This window comes from Eptatretus burgeri, chromosome 17 (genome assembly GCF_056783735.1).
Source record: "Eptatretus burgeri isolate ZD-2024b chromosome 17, Ebu_testis_v1, whole genome shotgun sequence".
Taxonomy (NCBI): domain Eukaryota; kingdom Metazoa; phylum Chordata; class Myxini; order Myxiniformes; family Myxinidae; genus Eptatretus; species Eptatretus burgeri.
The window spans coordinates 60,382,382-60,398,210 of record NC_140977.1 but is presented as its reverse complement, the minus strand read 5'-3'; the positions used below and the strand labels follow the sequence as shown (position 1 = coordinate 60,398,210).

The 15,829-nt window shown below is 44.2% G+C and overlaps 1 protein-coding gene across 9 annotated transcripts in view; it reads right to left on the bottom strand.

Moving 5' to 3' along the window:
• The window catches only part of LOC147010272 (uncharacterized), a 223,358-nt gene that overhangs the window by 177,268 nt on the left and 30,261 nt on the right, over positions 1-15,829 (bottom strand). For 8 of the 9 annotated variants that reach the window (XR_015052753.1, XM_085861338.1, XM_085861343.1 and 5 more), the window contains exons 2-3: positions 15,079-15,211; positions 5,861-5,953 (exon numbers count right to left, since the gene is read on the bottom strand). Coding sequence is in view for 8 of the 9 variants with exons in the window: in XM_085861338.1 (XP_085717464.1) it covers positions 5,861-5,953; positions 15,079-15,211 (226 nt within the window). In the remaining variant the exon portion in view is untranslated. The remainder of the gene's footprint in view (positions 1-5,860; positions 5,954-15,078; positions 15,212-15,829) is intronic. The other variant, XM_085861342.1, reaches the window with a different exon arrangement.

The following is a 15,829-nucleotide window of genomic DNA, read 5'->3' as shown; positions in this document are numbered from 1 at the left end:
TTCTTTTTCTTCGGTACGACGGTGATGTTGACACTTCGATTTCCAGTGCGGTTATGATTTAAATCGTTGAGCGGCAGCCTATCAATTATATTATATTATAACCGCACTAGAAATCGAAGTGTCAACATGACCATCATACCGAAGAGAAAAAATAAAAAAAATAAAAAAAAACAGGGAGTCTGGAACACCGACGCAAAACATTACCTCGACGTGCTTCGACTTATGAGTAACTTACAAGTAACGCATGTCGACGTGTGTTAACGATCGCGTAACATGTCTACAACACGTTACTCATAGGTTAGAAATAAGTTTCGGGTAGACTAAACATTACCTCGACGTGTTTCGACTTATGAGTAACTTACAAGTAACGTGTGTCGACGCGTGTCAACGATCGCGTAACGTGCCTACAACTTATGGCCAAGCGTATGCAGAACGTGCGAGTCACACGTCGAAAAATTTCAAGCATGGAAAATTTGTCTAACACCTCGGTGTACCAAGACGTATGCCAGCGTACTAAGAAAAAAAAGCCAGCATACTACGACGTATGCCAGCGTGCTGTTAACGTATGAAAACTTACCCACAACGTATTCGACGTGTGCCAGCGTTTTAGCCAAATTTGCATACGCCAGGTATACGCTGGCTAAATCGTCAAGGTGTGAAAGGGCCTTTAAAACGGCTTGGCTTCGGACACGGAACGAGCGCGCATAGCGGCTCGCTTCCGTACGAGTTCCGTCGAGGTATAAATTATCGGTACTTCTGTCTGTGCGGATAATTAGGTATATTGAGATTCGGCGATTAACCCTGTACCGCATGGACAGAATGTTGACAGTTTATGGTGTGTTAAGGCATCCGTAGCAGGTTTTCGGAGTTGTCCGGAAGCTACGACTGAATTCCGGGTTTCGGCGGACGCAAGACTGCGGTTGGGCCTTAAGTGGTTCGGATCGCGGAACGTCGCCCACCGGACGGACAATTCAGTCGTGACCCTCCGGGAACTATCGCCCGGAGCCAGTCACGGGTGGGCCTTTCGACCTCACCACAATCGTGCCAATCGGCCATCCGCGTAGGATAGGGTTGTTCGCCAAACTCGACCTACCTAAATACCCACGCGGATGGTAAACCGGGCGATCGTACCTCGCCGCAGGTCGACTCCGGACACGAGCCGCTTGGGCGGCCCGTTCCGTACTATCGGGATAACCGAGCGGTGTTATCGTCGACCTCGACGGTTCAGATTATTTACCGGGCGTTTTGCACCCATGACGAACCCTTTACGTGAAGCAGCATGGAGAGTCAATTAAAAGGAAGGAGACGAAGCGAAACGGGAAAGCAGTTCACACAATTTCACATTTATTTCCCGGCACACGGAAAGCACGTAGAAACAGCCATACAGTCAAAATGCACATAAAGCAACCAAAACAATAAAAGCAACGACGCAGAGTTGATACCGACTACGCGCACACACGGCAACACTTATACAGTTTTACTTCACAGACGGCGCCAACACACATTTACACAAAAGCAAAGGAAAAAAGCCACCCTCATGGACAAGGAGGCAGACAGGCCCGTAGGCCAATGTGCGCGGGACCTAAAGGAGCGGCCAGGTCCGCGACACCGGGGGGGTCCTACCCGCGTCGTCGTAACGCGTTGGCGGGCGAGCCGCAAATGTGGCCGTGCGGCTGTGCCCCGACTCCGTGCTCCTTGGCGGGTTTCGTTGGCACGTGTGTGTGTGGGGGGGGGGTGGGAACGGGGCCGCCTTTTGCACTACCTCAGCACGGCGGAAAGGGAGATTGTTGATGCACTGGGGGAGGGGAGTGGCTGGCTGGCTTGGGTCCCGTGATGAGACGAGCGATCCCACACCGCAACCTCGTCGCCGACCGCCGTCCTTCTTGCCTCGGACCCGAGCTCCCTTGCCTGAAGTTCCACCAACGCAACGCAACGCACCCCCAACAGCCACTTCTCGACGACCCTCTCCAGGCAACTCCAGAACTCAACTCTTCCTGCAACTCTTCTCAGTTCCGCACTCTCCTCACCCAACTTTGCCACTCTCTTTAATTCGCCTTGCGCTCGCCTTTTTATAGGCGGCAGGAGAAGCGTATATGCAAATTTTAGGATCAGAATGCGGTTGGAGGCGGGGCCACGCCGCCCCCCCCCCACCGGTCAGCCATTGGTCGGGCAAAAATGGGCGTGAACCTCTCCTGATCCGAAAATTTGCATATACGGACTTCACATACACATGCTTGGAGGCGGGGCCAAACCGCCCCGCGCTCGCCAATTGGACGGAGGAGAAGTTGGCGTGTCGAGTTTTTGATCCGAATTTTCCCTCGGAAAGGCCGCCATTCGCGCTCGCGGCTCGGTGCGTTCGGCACCAATCGCCGAACGGGCCCGAGACAGCCCGACGTTCAGTGTTCACAGGTGGTGCGGTAGTTGGTTGTGAAGGAGAGAGGCGAAGGTGGTGGAGGGTTTTCGGTGGTGGTTTGATGGTTATGGTGCCATTTGGGAATGGCGGTGATGCGATAATGTGGGAGCATAGATGGTGAGGTGGCGTGGTTGTTGTGTGATGGCGGTTGAGACCTGGTTGGTTCAAAGTAAAGATAGAACAGAAAAACGCCTAACTCAAAGCGTCGCAGCCCGAATGGATCACATAAATTCCCTCGAAACAACGGGTTTGGGTTAACTACACATGCACCTATGAAGATATCTCACCTGAGGGTCCTGAATGGTGGTTTGCGAATTTCCACAGCCGTAATATATATATATACATATACACATATATATATATATATATATATATATATATATATATACATATACATATATACATATACATATATATACATATATATATATATATATATATATATATATATATATATATATATATATATATATATATATATATATATATATATACATATATCATAGACTCCAAAAGAGAAGGACTGGAACATCACGATCTCAGGGTTTGGAACTTGAGTCTGAAGGATTAACTTGTCCGGGGCTAAAATAACTTTCAGAAGGGCTAGAGACACGATCTCAGGATCCATATCGGGGTTTTGAGGACGGCAAGTTCAATAGTGTCATTTTCAACACCACCTGAGGTCATCTGCAAGGTCAAAAAGTCATTTTTCAAGGTCAAATTACTGAATTTTGGTGTTTTTTGCCCGTTTTTGTGTCTAACTCGTAGAGGAAAACTTTTGCAAAGTCTATGACAAAACATGACAGTGCATCGACTGCACCCTCTTGCTGATTTCTATCATCGTTAACTAATGTGTGTTTTGTTTGTTTCTCTTTCAGAAACTGTCCAGCTGGTGATCTCACAGGATCTTTGTGTTGTTTCCTGCTTTGGTGACAATATGCCAAGTCGTTGCAGCTGCTTTGGTTGTCGAGGAAACTATGATGGGATGCCTTATGTGAAGGTCATATCCTTCCCAAAAGATCCTGAGGAGAGGGAGAGATGGATATTGGCAATGCCAAATGAGAAAGAAAGATTGAGGTGCTTAAAGGATATATATATATATATATATATATATATATATATATATATATATATATATATATATATATATATATATATATATATATATATATATATATATATATATATATATATATATATATATATTTGTGAGACATTTCAATTGTGATTGGGTGTCAGTTCGGGGTGGCAAACGACCCAAAGAACACCCATCATTATTTCCTGGAGTACCGAAATCAGCTTTGAAGCAGGTGACCTCAGCCCCACGCCCAACATCATCTTCTACGTCAGAATCAAGAGCTAAGAAGATGCAGGCAGCTGATGAGGCTGCAGACAATATCCAAGATTTCGACCACTTCTGTGCTAAAATCAGCTCCAATTTTCCTAGCTTTAACGTCATAAAAGACCAGGAACACCTCCACCGATCAAGAACTGATGCTACTGAACAAAGTGTCAAGCAGTTCTTTCAAGCAGTCAAGCAGAACACGAAATGCTTGCTTCTCAATGCTATGGTTGTTGAAGTTTCCTGCCATTTCAATGGTCCATGCAATATTCTACGCATTTTGTCCTGCAAAAAACTAACTGCCGATCAGCTGAAGGAACTCCTTATCAAAGCTGCATCAGCTGTAGTTAGTGCTGGCGGAACTGTGATTTCTTTGATATGTGACAATTGCAATACCAACCGCAGTGTTTATTCAAAACTTGGAGGACCAGGAAGTTGCCAATTCAAGAGCAATCTATGTTCTTAGTGTACGACTGCATGCACATCTTAAAAAATGTTCGCAACAACTGGATTACTGTTGATGGCAAGACACTCATTTGTCGTAGATGGTAATGAGTACAAAGCTTACTGGAGTGATATTGAGAAGGTTTATGAGATCGACCAGGCTACTCCTATTCACTTAACCAAGCTGACGAACACCGGTTTTTCCCCCAAGCCCCTTCAACGTCAGAGCGTACCATTGGTATGCCAAGTGTTCAATGACAAGACTGTCGCTGCTTTAAAGACCTTCAAGGATTCACTGGGCATCAGCGAAGGCACAATCATCCTCACCCAGCTAATGAGTGAGTGGTTCAAGATGATGTACGTGAAAGCGTTTCTCAGCTCTCCATCTGCGCGACGAATCCAGACAGCCTTGGACAGCAGACTGTACAAGTTTCACTTGCCAAGGCTCACTGGAACAGGCCTGCCAAATTATATCTACCTGCGCATGGCAAGGAGGTGGTGGTCGTAAGCTGAAGCTAACTCGGCAAACTGCTGAAGCCTTCACTGTGTCCACACGTAATAATGTGGATGCTGCCAAATTGCTTCTGGCAGAGAAAGACTGACTACGTTCTTCCTGCTATATTTGCAGATGAAGCCTTGGAAAAGTTTTTCGGCCAAGCCAGGCAAAGAAGCGGTGGAAACGTCTACATTGACGTAGTTGCCATTATGGCTGCAGCGAAAATTGTAAATTTGCAAACACTCATTAAGCATGACATGACATGAACTCATTGACGAGATTACTCCTCAAGCCACTCAGGATCTCTTGGGGTCTGACGATGCCCTAAAGCATAAAGTAGTTTATTTGGCCGGACACCTTGTTCATAAATATGGCGATAGCACTAGTATGGAGCAGATCATTGATGATGAAGATGGTAATGGGGTGTGTCATCTGAGTTTCTAGACAATTTGAATCGAGGTGGATTGAGTGTGCCGACTCTGTCAACCGTCTTTTTGTGCATACTGCCTAGAATTTGTATGACAAGACTAAAATGCATTGCCGATTTCATTTTGCTGAGCTGTTATCCTCTGTTAATGCACCTTTCGCTAGTAGTAATGCTGCATGTACTACTTTAGCCAACATTCTATTGAAAGCTCATGTTCTCAATGTAAGTGACAAAGAAAAAGCTTTGGGATGCCTCAGGAGGCAAGAAAAGCTCTCCAACTTGTGATAGACATAGACATAGTTGTAATAGGCATAGTGTTCTGACATGCATATAATGTTTATGTAATACGATATATGACAATAAATATCAAAGTTTGACAGCTCTACACACTTACATCTTATTACAATCAGCCATCTCTCACCGTTTATGAGTTAGACATAAAAATGGGCAAAAAATACCAAAATTCAGTAATTTGACCTTGAAATATGGCCTTTTGACCTTGAAGATGACCTCAGGTGGTGTTGAGAATGACACTATTGAACTTGCCATCCTCAAAAACCCCTATATGGATCCCGAGATCGTGTCTCCAGCTCTTCTTGAAGTCATTTTAGCCCCGGACTCAAGTTAATCCTTCAGACTCAAGTTACAAACCCCGAGCATGGGAGGTTCCAGTCCTTCTCTATAGGAGTCTATGATATATATGCATATCAAGTGCAAAACCAAACACAAGGTACGTACATATTTTTCTTCAAATCTTTTTGCCAGAGCCTCAACCTCTTGGTGCTCTTTCTCATCCTCAGCAACTTTCTCAGGGTTGTTTTGTGTTTTGGTCTGAAAAGAGAAACATAATAAGGATTAAATTATGGGTTAAACAAATTTAACATCATGTTGTTGCATGCAAGTTTGAGGATACAAATCATGAAGCGTGCAAGGGGCAGACCAGGATCCCGATCGGCCACAATTACAGCCGGGTTGTGGAAGGTGCATCTGGGACACGCCAATGAACCCACAGTGTTCTTTCTGACCACTACTATTTCTTACCCCCTCTTCTCACTCTCACTCGAGCAATTAATTGGTCTGATCGACGATAGGGGTTGGGGTGTAATGCTGGTTCGCTCAGCCAATTAATTCGTTACCCAGCTGCCAGCAAGGTTCCCATCTGCTTCAATCATCTCACAGGTACGGTAAACTGACCCAGAAAACAAAGATATGACCAGAGGTGAGTAATGTTGATGGCGTCCGTGGTATTTTGATGGACACGTCGGCCTTTGGAGTTATTCGGGCCACATCCATTATCAAACTCAAAAATACAATAATAACCAGAAAGTATCTCAAAATGCAAAGTCCATCCGCATTGCACTCAAGCTAAACTTGACAAAAATGACATAAAAATAAAAACAAAATTGGACATTTTATTAATGCGTATTCTAATGTTCTCCAGAATCTCATAATAAAGGCTTGTTGAAGATTTAATGACAAAAGCTCAATTGGTAAAAATAGGACCACTGGACCTGGAACTTATCTGGGCCCCAGCTTAACATTGTAACACAAATTTGGTAACATTCTGACTGGTGGATCTGGACAAGATTTATGAAGGAATTTACCAAGTCGGCCATTTTGACCAACTGAAACCGGAACGTTCCTGCCAAATTGCAGCCGGATCGACCAAGCAGATTGGCCGGAGAAGTCGAAGTTGGAGCCGGATGGCCAAATGGACGGACGGCGCTCAGTTGTCATTAACAGTTGGTTCAAGAATGAGAAAAAGGCAACATTTAGGTCCGGTGGAGCAGAAACAGAGATAGATTTTATGTTCGTAGGAAAAAGTTGGAGAAAGAAATTTCAAAATGTGAAGGTTATTCCTGGTGAACTCCAGCACAGCTTGGTTGTAATGGAAGTGGACAAAATAGATGAGGTGAAGAAAAAAAAACAGCAACAGAGTAAGCGTACAAAGACCTGGAAGCTGGAGAAGTAAAAAGAAAATTTGCTGAAAGGATGGATATTCTCTGGAAGGAAAAGGAAGAAGATGGAGATATCTGGACAAAGTACAGGAATTGTGCTCAACAAGCAGCAAATGAAGTTTGTGGTGCTAGTTAGTAAAGGAAAACCACGTCATGGTGAAACCTGGTGGTGGAATGAAGAGGTGAAGGTGGCCATCGAAAGGAAGAAAGAAAGCTTCAAGAAGATGCAGAAGCAGAACACGGAAGAAAACAAAGCAATATACAAGAGAGATAGGAAGAATGCGAAGAAGGCGGTGGGAGAATCCATGAAGAAAGAAGCTGAAAAAGAGCTGGAACAGTTGCAGATGAACAGACAAGGAATTTTTCAGAAACTGAAGATAATGAAGAGGGAATCTCGTGACATAACTGAAAGAAACTGTATAAAGCTTGGTTTTTCAAACCCAGGGGCATGACCCCAAGTGGGGTCGCCGAGCAAATTTCGTGGGGTCGCGGGCGTCCGCTTGCAGTGAAAAAAAATTGTCCATTTTCGATCGGTGTTCGCTTTTACGGGATGTAAATAAACTGTTCGTTCAAAGTATGGGAACCGGCGCAACATGACGCTTGGAATGGGATCCAGCCGATGCGCGGGCTTGCTGAAGGGCGGTTCATTTTGGCGGGAAATTAGTGGTTTGATCCACGGCCTCTCAGACTCAGACTCTGACTGACTGTATCATTAACGTCTATGTATTCACGTCTCCACGAACGACTCGAGACCTTATTTGTGATGGCAGCACCGGCCTCCAGCAAATCTCGAGAACGCTCTTACCAGGATAAATTTCTGGACCTTGGATTTTACTACGTGGTGGATAAAAGTGGGGCACAGAGGCCTCAGTGTGTGATTTGTTTCGAAGTGCTTTCTACGGAGTCTATGAAACAAAATAAGTTGCAGAGGCATTTAACTACAAAACATGCACATTATCAGGGTAAGGAGAGAGCGTTCTTTGAGAGGAAACTTCTTGCACTCAAGAATACGAGTCTTGACAGAGAGGGTACATGCCATCAGACCAATTCTCGGGCATTTGAGGACTCGTATCGAGTGTCGCTCCATGTTGCCAAGACTAAAAAGCCTCACTCCATTGCGGAAGAACTCGTGCTGCCATGTGCAAAGGACATGGTATCTCTGATGGTTGGGGAGGAAGCGGCGAAGAAACTGGCAGTTATACCCCTCTCTGACAACACCATCCAATGCAGAATTGAAGATACGAGTCTGGATGTAACGGCTCAGGTCGTACAGAAGATCAAGGAATCGCCGTGGCACGCCATACAGTTGGACGAGTCCACCGATATCGCATCGTACATGCAACTCATCGTCTGGGTCCGCTTCATCAAGGCTGATAACTTTGTCGATGAGCCTCTGCTCATCAAACCATTGGAGGCCACCACCAAAGGTGAGGAGATTTTTGGAAAAGTAGAGCAGTTTTATCATGACCATGATCTGGATTTCGGAAAGTTGCTCGGCTCTACAACAGATGGCGCGCCAGCAATGTTCGGAGTGCGTGCTGGATTCAGGCTAAATTGCTTGAGGTGGCTCCTCAGACCTCCATGGTACACTGCATGATTCACCAAGAAGCGCTCGCCTCTCGTACTTTGCCAGAAACCTTGCAGAGCGTGCTCTCAGAAGTCGTAAAAATGGTGAATCACATCAAATCGAGCGCCCTCAACACGAGGTTATTCAGGCTATTCTGCCAGGAGATAGACGCCGACCATAAGAATTTACTATTCTACACTCAAGTCAGATGGTTATCTCAAGGAAACCTTCTTCTGCACATTTACGAGCTCAAAGATGAACTGAAGGAGTTCCTACGCACACAAGGGAAAATGGCATGGGTGGCGTTGCTTGAGTCGGGCTCTTGGCTGTCAGAACTGTGCTATCTCGTTGACATCTTTGAACGTCTCAATGTCCTCAACCGATCCCTCCAAAGAAAAGACGTCAACCTCATGATTTTTCACGAGAAAATGAGCGGATTTCTGGCGACTCTAAAATTACTGGCAGACAAAGCAGCTGTTAAGCGCTTCAGCCTTTTCCCCCGTCTGGTGGAGCATCCAACGACCTGCCAGTACGATGATACTGAGCTCGACAGTCTTTCTGGGGAGATAGCACGTCACCTTCAGTCGCTCATTGAACAGTTCGAGCACTATTTGTTGTTGACATTCTGGTGCAAAATGCTGCCGTCGTACCCGACCCTGTCATGGTGCACCATTAAGGTTCTCATGCCATATCCTTCATCATACTTTTGTGAGCAGTCGTTCTCCACCATGGTGGTGATTAAAACAAAGTACAGAAATCGCCTCGAAATGGAGCTTGATATGATCCTGGCATTGTCCTCTACTTCTCCACGAATAGAGAAGTTGGTTTCTGAAAAACAGGCCCATCCTTCTCACTGATATATCTAAATATCATTTGGACTAAACTTCTGAAAGATTCAACTGTACTATTTGTATACTGTCGGCTATTCTCCGTTTACTCGTCTATGAAAACATGACGATGGTGAATAAAGTAAACAGTAAATTTTCTTGTGTCATATGAAATCTTATCTTGTATATTATGAATTGGGTTTTGAATCTTTTGGGTCGCACGATGTAGAGAGGTTCTGAAATTGGGTCGCCACTAAAAAAGTTTGAAAACCACTGGTATAAAGGATAAAAATGGGAGGATTTTCTTTGTTGATGAAGATAGAAGAAGAATCTGGAATGAGCATATGGAATCCATCATGAATCAGGAAAATCAGTGGGATGGTTTCGTGGAAGCTGAATGAACGGAGGGCCCAGTGAAAGAAATCTCAAAGGAAGAAATAAGGAAAGCTTTGGAAAGTATGAAGAATGGAAAAGCAGGTGGTCCATCAAGCATTACGAAGGAGCATTTTACATCATCTCCTCATGGATTAGAAGTATTAAATCAGGTTGCAAATGAGATAATGGAAGGTAAGAGCATGCCAGAGGATTGGAAACAAAGCACCTTGGTACCCATCTACAAAGGTAAAGGGGCTGTCATGGAATGTGGATCGTATCGTTGAGTGAAAGTACTGGAACATGGAATGAAACTTGTGGAAAGAGTGTTAGAGAAACGGCTCAGGGAAGTGGTGAAGATTGATGAGCTGCAATATGGTTTCATGCCAAGAAAAGGTACGGTTGATGCGATCTTCATAGTCAGGCGCATGCAGGAGTGCTCTCGAGAAAAGAAAAAGAAATTATTCATGTGTTTTGTGGACCTGGAAAAGGCGTTTGACAGAGTCCCCAGGAAAGTCATCGAATGGGCGCGACACAAAAGAAATGTTCCTGAGGCTTTGGTGGAGGTTGTAATGAAACTTTATGAGGATGCGACAACACGAGTTCAAGTTGGGAGTGGTTTCTCTGAAAAATTCAATGCGGCCGTGAGTGTTCATCAGGGATCGGTGCTTTCACTGCTCCTGTTTGTGACGGTACTCGATGTATTGTCAGAGTCAGAAAGAAAAGGTGTGTTTTTGAATTACTTTATGCAGATGATTTAGTCTTGATTGCAGAATCAATAGAGGAGTTGGAATCACAGTTCAACAAATGGAAGAGGAAGTTTGAAGGCAAAGGTTTGAAAATCAACATGGGGAAAACAAATTATGGAATGTGGTGAAGAAACAGGGGTTATTGAATTGTCCAAGAAAGACCCATGTGGAGTTTGTGGTAAAAGAGTGGTAAGTAATGCCATCAGATGCAGTTCTTGTCACAAATGGATTCATGGTAGATGTACAAATGTGAAGAGTGACAAAGAATGGATGGTAGTTTTGAGCGCAAGGTTTGCATCAGAAGAATAAATTTAAGCCACCATGATCAGGATTCGGAGCAAAGATTGAAAGATCTTGAGAGAGTAAGCAGATTTTGTTATCTGGGTGACACCATCAACAGTAGTGGAGGCAGCGAGCTTGCAGTTACAAGAAGAACCAGATTGGGTTGGATGAAGTTCAATGAGCTTGCATTAGTGTTATGTGGTAAAAAAAAATTGCCTTTGAAGTTGAAAGGGAAGATCTATACCACCTGTGTGAGAGCAGTAATGGTTTATGGGTCAGAGGAATGGACTGTGAGATCGGTAGAAGGTCTCTTGAGAAGAACAGAAAGAGCAATGATTAGAAAGATGTGTGGAGTGCAGTTGGTAGACAGAAAGAACACGAAGGAGTTGATGGAAAGGATTGGTCTGAAAGATACAATCGTGGAGGTGGGAAGAAGGAGTGGCTTGAGATGGTTAAGTCACGTGCTAAGAAAGAGACACGATGAGGGAGTTAAAAGAGTATGGAATTTGGAAGTGGAGGGGAAAAGGGGAAGAGTAAGGCCAAAGTTGAGTTGACTATGAAAGCAAGTCAGTAAGGGACGAAGACAACGACGACTGGGCTTGGTTAAAAACACACATCTCTTGACGAGACAACCCCAACAGCACTCTGTACAAATACACACATTCACCCATAAATGCTCAAGCTACCTAAAAGCCCTATTAACATCCCCATAACTTCCAGGTTCCTTTCCAATTCTAATTTAAACTTATCTACTTTTCCTGCTGCCACTACCTTTCCAGGGATCAACTACTCTCTGAATGAAAGTCCCCTACTACTTACTACCGTATAAACTCTCCTCTTCTTCACTCTCAGGCTATGGACCCTGATCCTATCACTGTCTACTCCGTTGAAAAATTAATCTTCACTTATTTTATCTCTAACTTTCATTATCTTAAACATCACTACCGTATCTCTTCTTAACCACCTCCTTCCTCGTGTATAAAGCCCTGTCTCCTTCAGCCGCTCCTCATACCTGAGTCTCACGAGGCCCAGAATCAATCTCGTAGCCCTGCACTGAACCCTCTCTCTAGCATCTATGTCCTTCCTGAGTTGTAGTGACCAAAACTGTATACAATATTCCAGATGTGGCCCTCACTAAATTCCTGAACAATGTTAACACCTCTTGATTTATAAATGATCCCCCTCCGAATACAACCTAAAACCCTATTTGCTAAACCGAAAGCTACCTGGCATTGTGCTGCCCGCTTACCTCCTATATCTATAACCACCCCCAGATCCTTCTCCTGTGTGACATGCTCCAAAATTACCCCTTACATCTTGTAATCTCTATTTTCATTGTTCTTTCCCATCCCCAACACCTTACACTTTCTCAGGTTAAATTCCATCTGCCAGTCTTTTGCCCAATCTATGCAAGTATCAATACTTTCCTGAATCTGATCACCACCCCCTCTGCTATCCACCTTACCTCCAAGCTTTGTGTCATCTGCAAATTCGGGAAGCTTACTCTTTACCCCATTGTCCCAATCGGTGACGCTTCCCTTACCACATGTCCTTTTGAATTCTTTATGTACTCCTCCTTCTTCCTCTTCCTTGACACACTAAACCCTATAAAAGCATCCAACCAGTATCTTACTGTTTTTACATTCTCTAATCTCTACCCATACAGAATCCTCTACATTTATTCCTTCCTTAATGTCACACCTTTCTCTTGATGCAATGCTGTCCTTTACCCAGATTGCTACTCCTCCTATCACACCGATACACCTTTGTAGCCTTCTTATCCTGTCCTCCAGTGACTCTCCTCCTTAAACCATGTCTCACTCACTGCAACTATATGGTACTTCTCGCTATTTACTTTGGCTTCAAGCTCTTCCATCTTATTATTTAAACTTCTGTCATTGGTATAGAATACATTTAACTTTTCCCTTCCTGAAATTCTATTTTCCTGCCTGGCCTTCCTAATCACAATTACATCATCAGTTCTTTCCTTGATAGCTTCCCCAACATCCGCTGACCTTAAAAAAAACCTGAACTCCTTCCTCAATTGCCACTGCAAACCTTGCTGCCCCCTTTCTATTTAATATACGGCCATCATTCTGGAAACATTCCCTTTGTCCCCTCAATGATTCCCACTACTTCTGAAACGTAAAACTTTCCTCCCGACACCATTCCAGCCATTGGTTGACATCTATTGCTCAACTCATAATTACCTCCGCCACCGAAAGTGAAGGTGGTTATGTTTCCGCCCCTTTCTGTCTATCTGTTTCTTTTTCTGTGTGCAGGATATCTCAAAAAGTTGTGTGTGTGTGTGTGTGTGTGTGTGTGTGTGTGTGTGTGTGTGTGTGTGTGTGTGTGTGTGTGTGTGTGTGTGTGTGTGTGTGTGTGTGTGTGTGTGTGTGTGTGTGTGTGTGTGTGTGTGTGTGTGTGTGTGTGTGTGTGTGTGTGTGTGTGTGTGTGTGTGTGTGTGTGTGTGTGTGTGTGTGTGACAAGGACGAACTGATTAGATTTTGGTGAAGATCTGGATCCAACTACTGGAATTTTTTAAGCGATTCATCACCATTGAGAGATCGGGCCAAAAATGATATCGTACTGTATAGCATGGCATCTCAAAAATGTATTGGGCCCGATATGTTCTTGTGGATCAAGCATAACGTGGCGGAGGTATGCGCTCCACCGAGTGCCCTTCTAGTGTCTATTGTTTCCTAATCTTGGGAGGATCCCAGAAAACATGACCTCACAACCCTTTCCTTTCAGCCTCTTACCCAATATCCTGTATCTATCTATAATTCCAGCAGTGCGTGTGTGTGTGTGTGTGTGTGTGTGTGTGTGTGTGTGTGTGTGTGTGTGTGTGTGTGTGTGTGTGTGTGTGTGTGTGTGTGTGTGTGTGTGTGTGTGTGTGTGTGTGTGTGTGTGTGTGTGTGTGTGTGTGTGTGTGTGTGCGTGCGTGACCGCTGTTTCTCGACAACCGCTGGTCCGATCGAATTGAAACTTGCCAGATATATTGCTGGGGACCTGAGGATGTGCCTTTTCAAGGTTTGATATTAATCGGACAAGTGCTTCCCAAGTTATGGCCATTTATTTACCAAACCAATGACAATACACGTTGTTGCGTGGGCGTGGCCGATGGGGAAGGGAAGCTCAGCCACGTTCCCCATTACGGGTTACAACGTACGGACTTCCAGAGAGTGATGAATTCGTGTATTCTAATAATTTCTCGATTTCATATGCGCATTTATAGATAAACACAATGCCGCAAGTTATGATCGTTTTCACATGAGACGGTGCATAAATTTTGGTAACATCAGAGTGCTGGTATGCTCCGAACCAGGAAGTAATTTTTTTTTCTCTCTCTTTTTGTTTTTCCTTGCGAGGACATTGCGAAAAGGCAAAATACGTTGGCGCAAATTGAATAATTGGCCATTAAAACCTAAATTGCGAGTCATCGTAACTGTGATATGCGAACTTCCACGCCACCCACGTACGGGCACACGAGAGCGAAGAAACGGCCTGTGTGGTTGTTGTTTGTTGCTCGCAGTTTGAATATTTATTTATTTATTTTTACAGGCAGCCGCGTTCCCCATTACAGGTTACAACGCACGGGCTTCCGAATAATGATGACTTCGTGTATTCTAATAATTTCTCGATTTATGCGCATTTATAGATAAACACAATGCCCCAAGTTATGATCGTTTTCATATTAGACGGTGCATAAATTTGGGTAACATCAGAGTGCTGGTATGCTCCGAAGCAGGAAGTAAATTATTTTTTGCAAGTTTTTTTTTCTCCTCTTTTTCTCTTCTCTGTTTTTCCTTGCGATAAAAGGCAAAATCAATGCAAGCGATAATTTGTGGATTGCATGTGAACATTCCATATGGGCACGCACTACTTCTGCATTGTGACGACTTACTGTATTCTAATAATTTCTCCATTTCTTATGCGCATCTATAGATAAACACAATGCCCCAATCCAGTCGTCGTTTACGAGAGCAAAGGAACGGCCTGTGTGGTTGTTGTTTCTGGCACACGATTTGAAAGGTTTTTTAATTTTTTTTTTTGCATGTGCGGCCACGCACGTACGGGCACGTGAGAGCGAAGGAACGACCTGTGTAGTTGTTTCTGGCATGCGGTTTGAAAGTTTTGTTTTGTTTGCACCTACGGGCATGCACTAGTTTTACAAAACCTCCGAGTAAACTTTCCTTACATCATTCACACCGAGGTGTACCACAACCAACTTCTTCCTGCCATGACCCGATACAATATCGTTTACTCTTCCTTCAATGTCCATAACTCCTGCTCCTTCAAAACCACACAGAAATCTGTCTCGTCGATCCTTCCTGCAGAATGAAGAAGACATATTTAATCACGTCATCACCCACAAAAACTCTCCCATACCTCATGTCTCCCAATTTCTATTTCTGCACCATCACCATTCACTACACCCACTGGATCGTCATTACCACCTGCCCCATCGCCACCGCATGCCCCCGGTGCACCGCCACTGCCGCCTGCCCCCGCTTCCAATATCGTCAGCAACCTTAGTCCACAACCGTAACTAACTATTGTCAAGAAATCTCTCACATTTTGCTACTTGTTGCAAATTATCTATCCATTCCTTCAACCTTGTAATAACTGTCCTCAAGTGGGATATTTCCTCACACTTCCTACAACAGCAAGAAGCCTCTTCCTCCCAGATTGTTGACATGGACCACGTTGAGCAACTATCACATTTGATGAACTGTTCTTCCTTTCTCCTTCAGTCTCTATTTATACCCTCATTCTCAAGACCCCAACTGATTCAAACGCTAAAAACTTAACACGAGGCCTCCCCCTGCTTCTTTCAATAAATAAACTCAAATACCCTCTAAAACTGTGATGAACACAAACACAGCTATATAAATAGTCCTAGTATAATTTTTACACACACACACACACACACACACACACACACACAC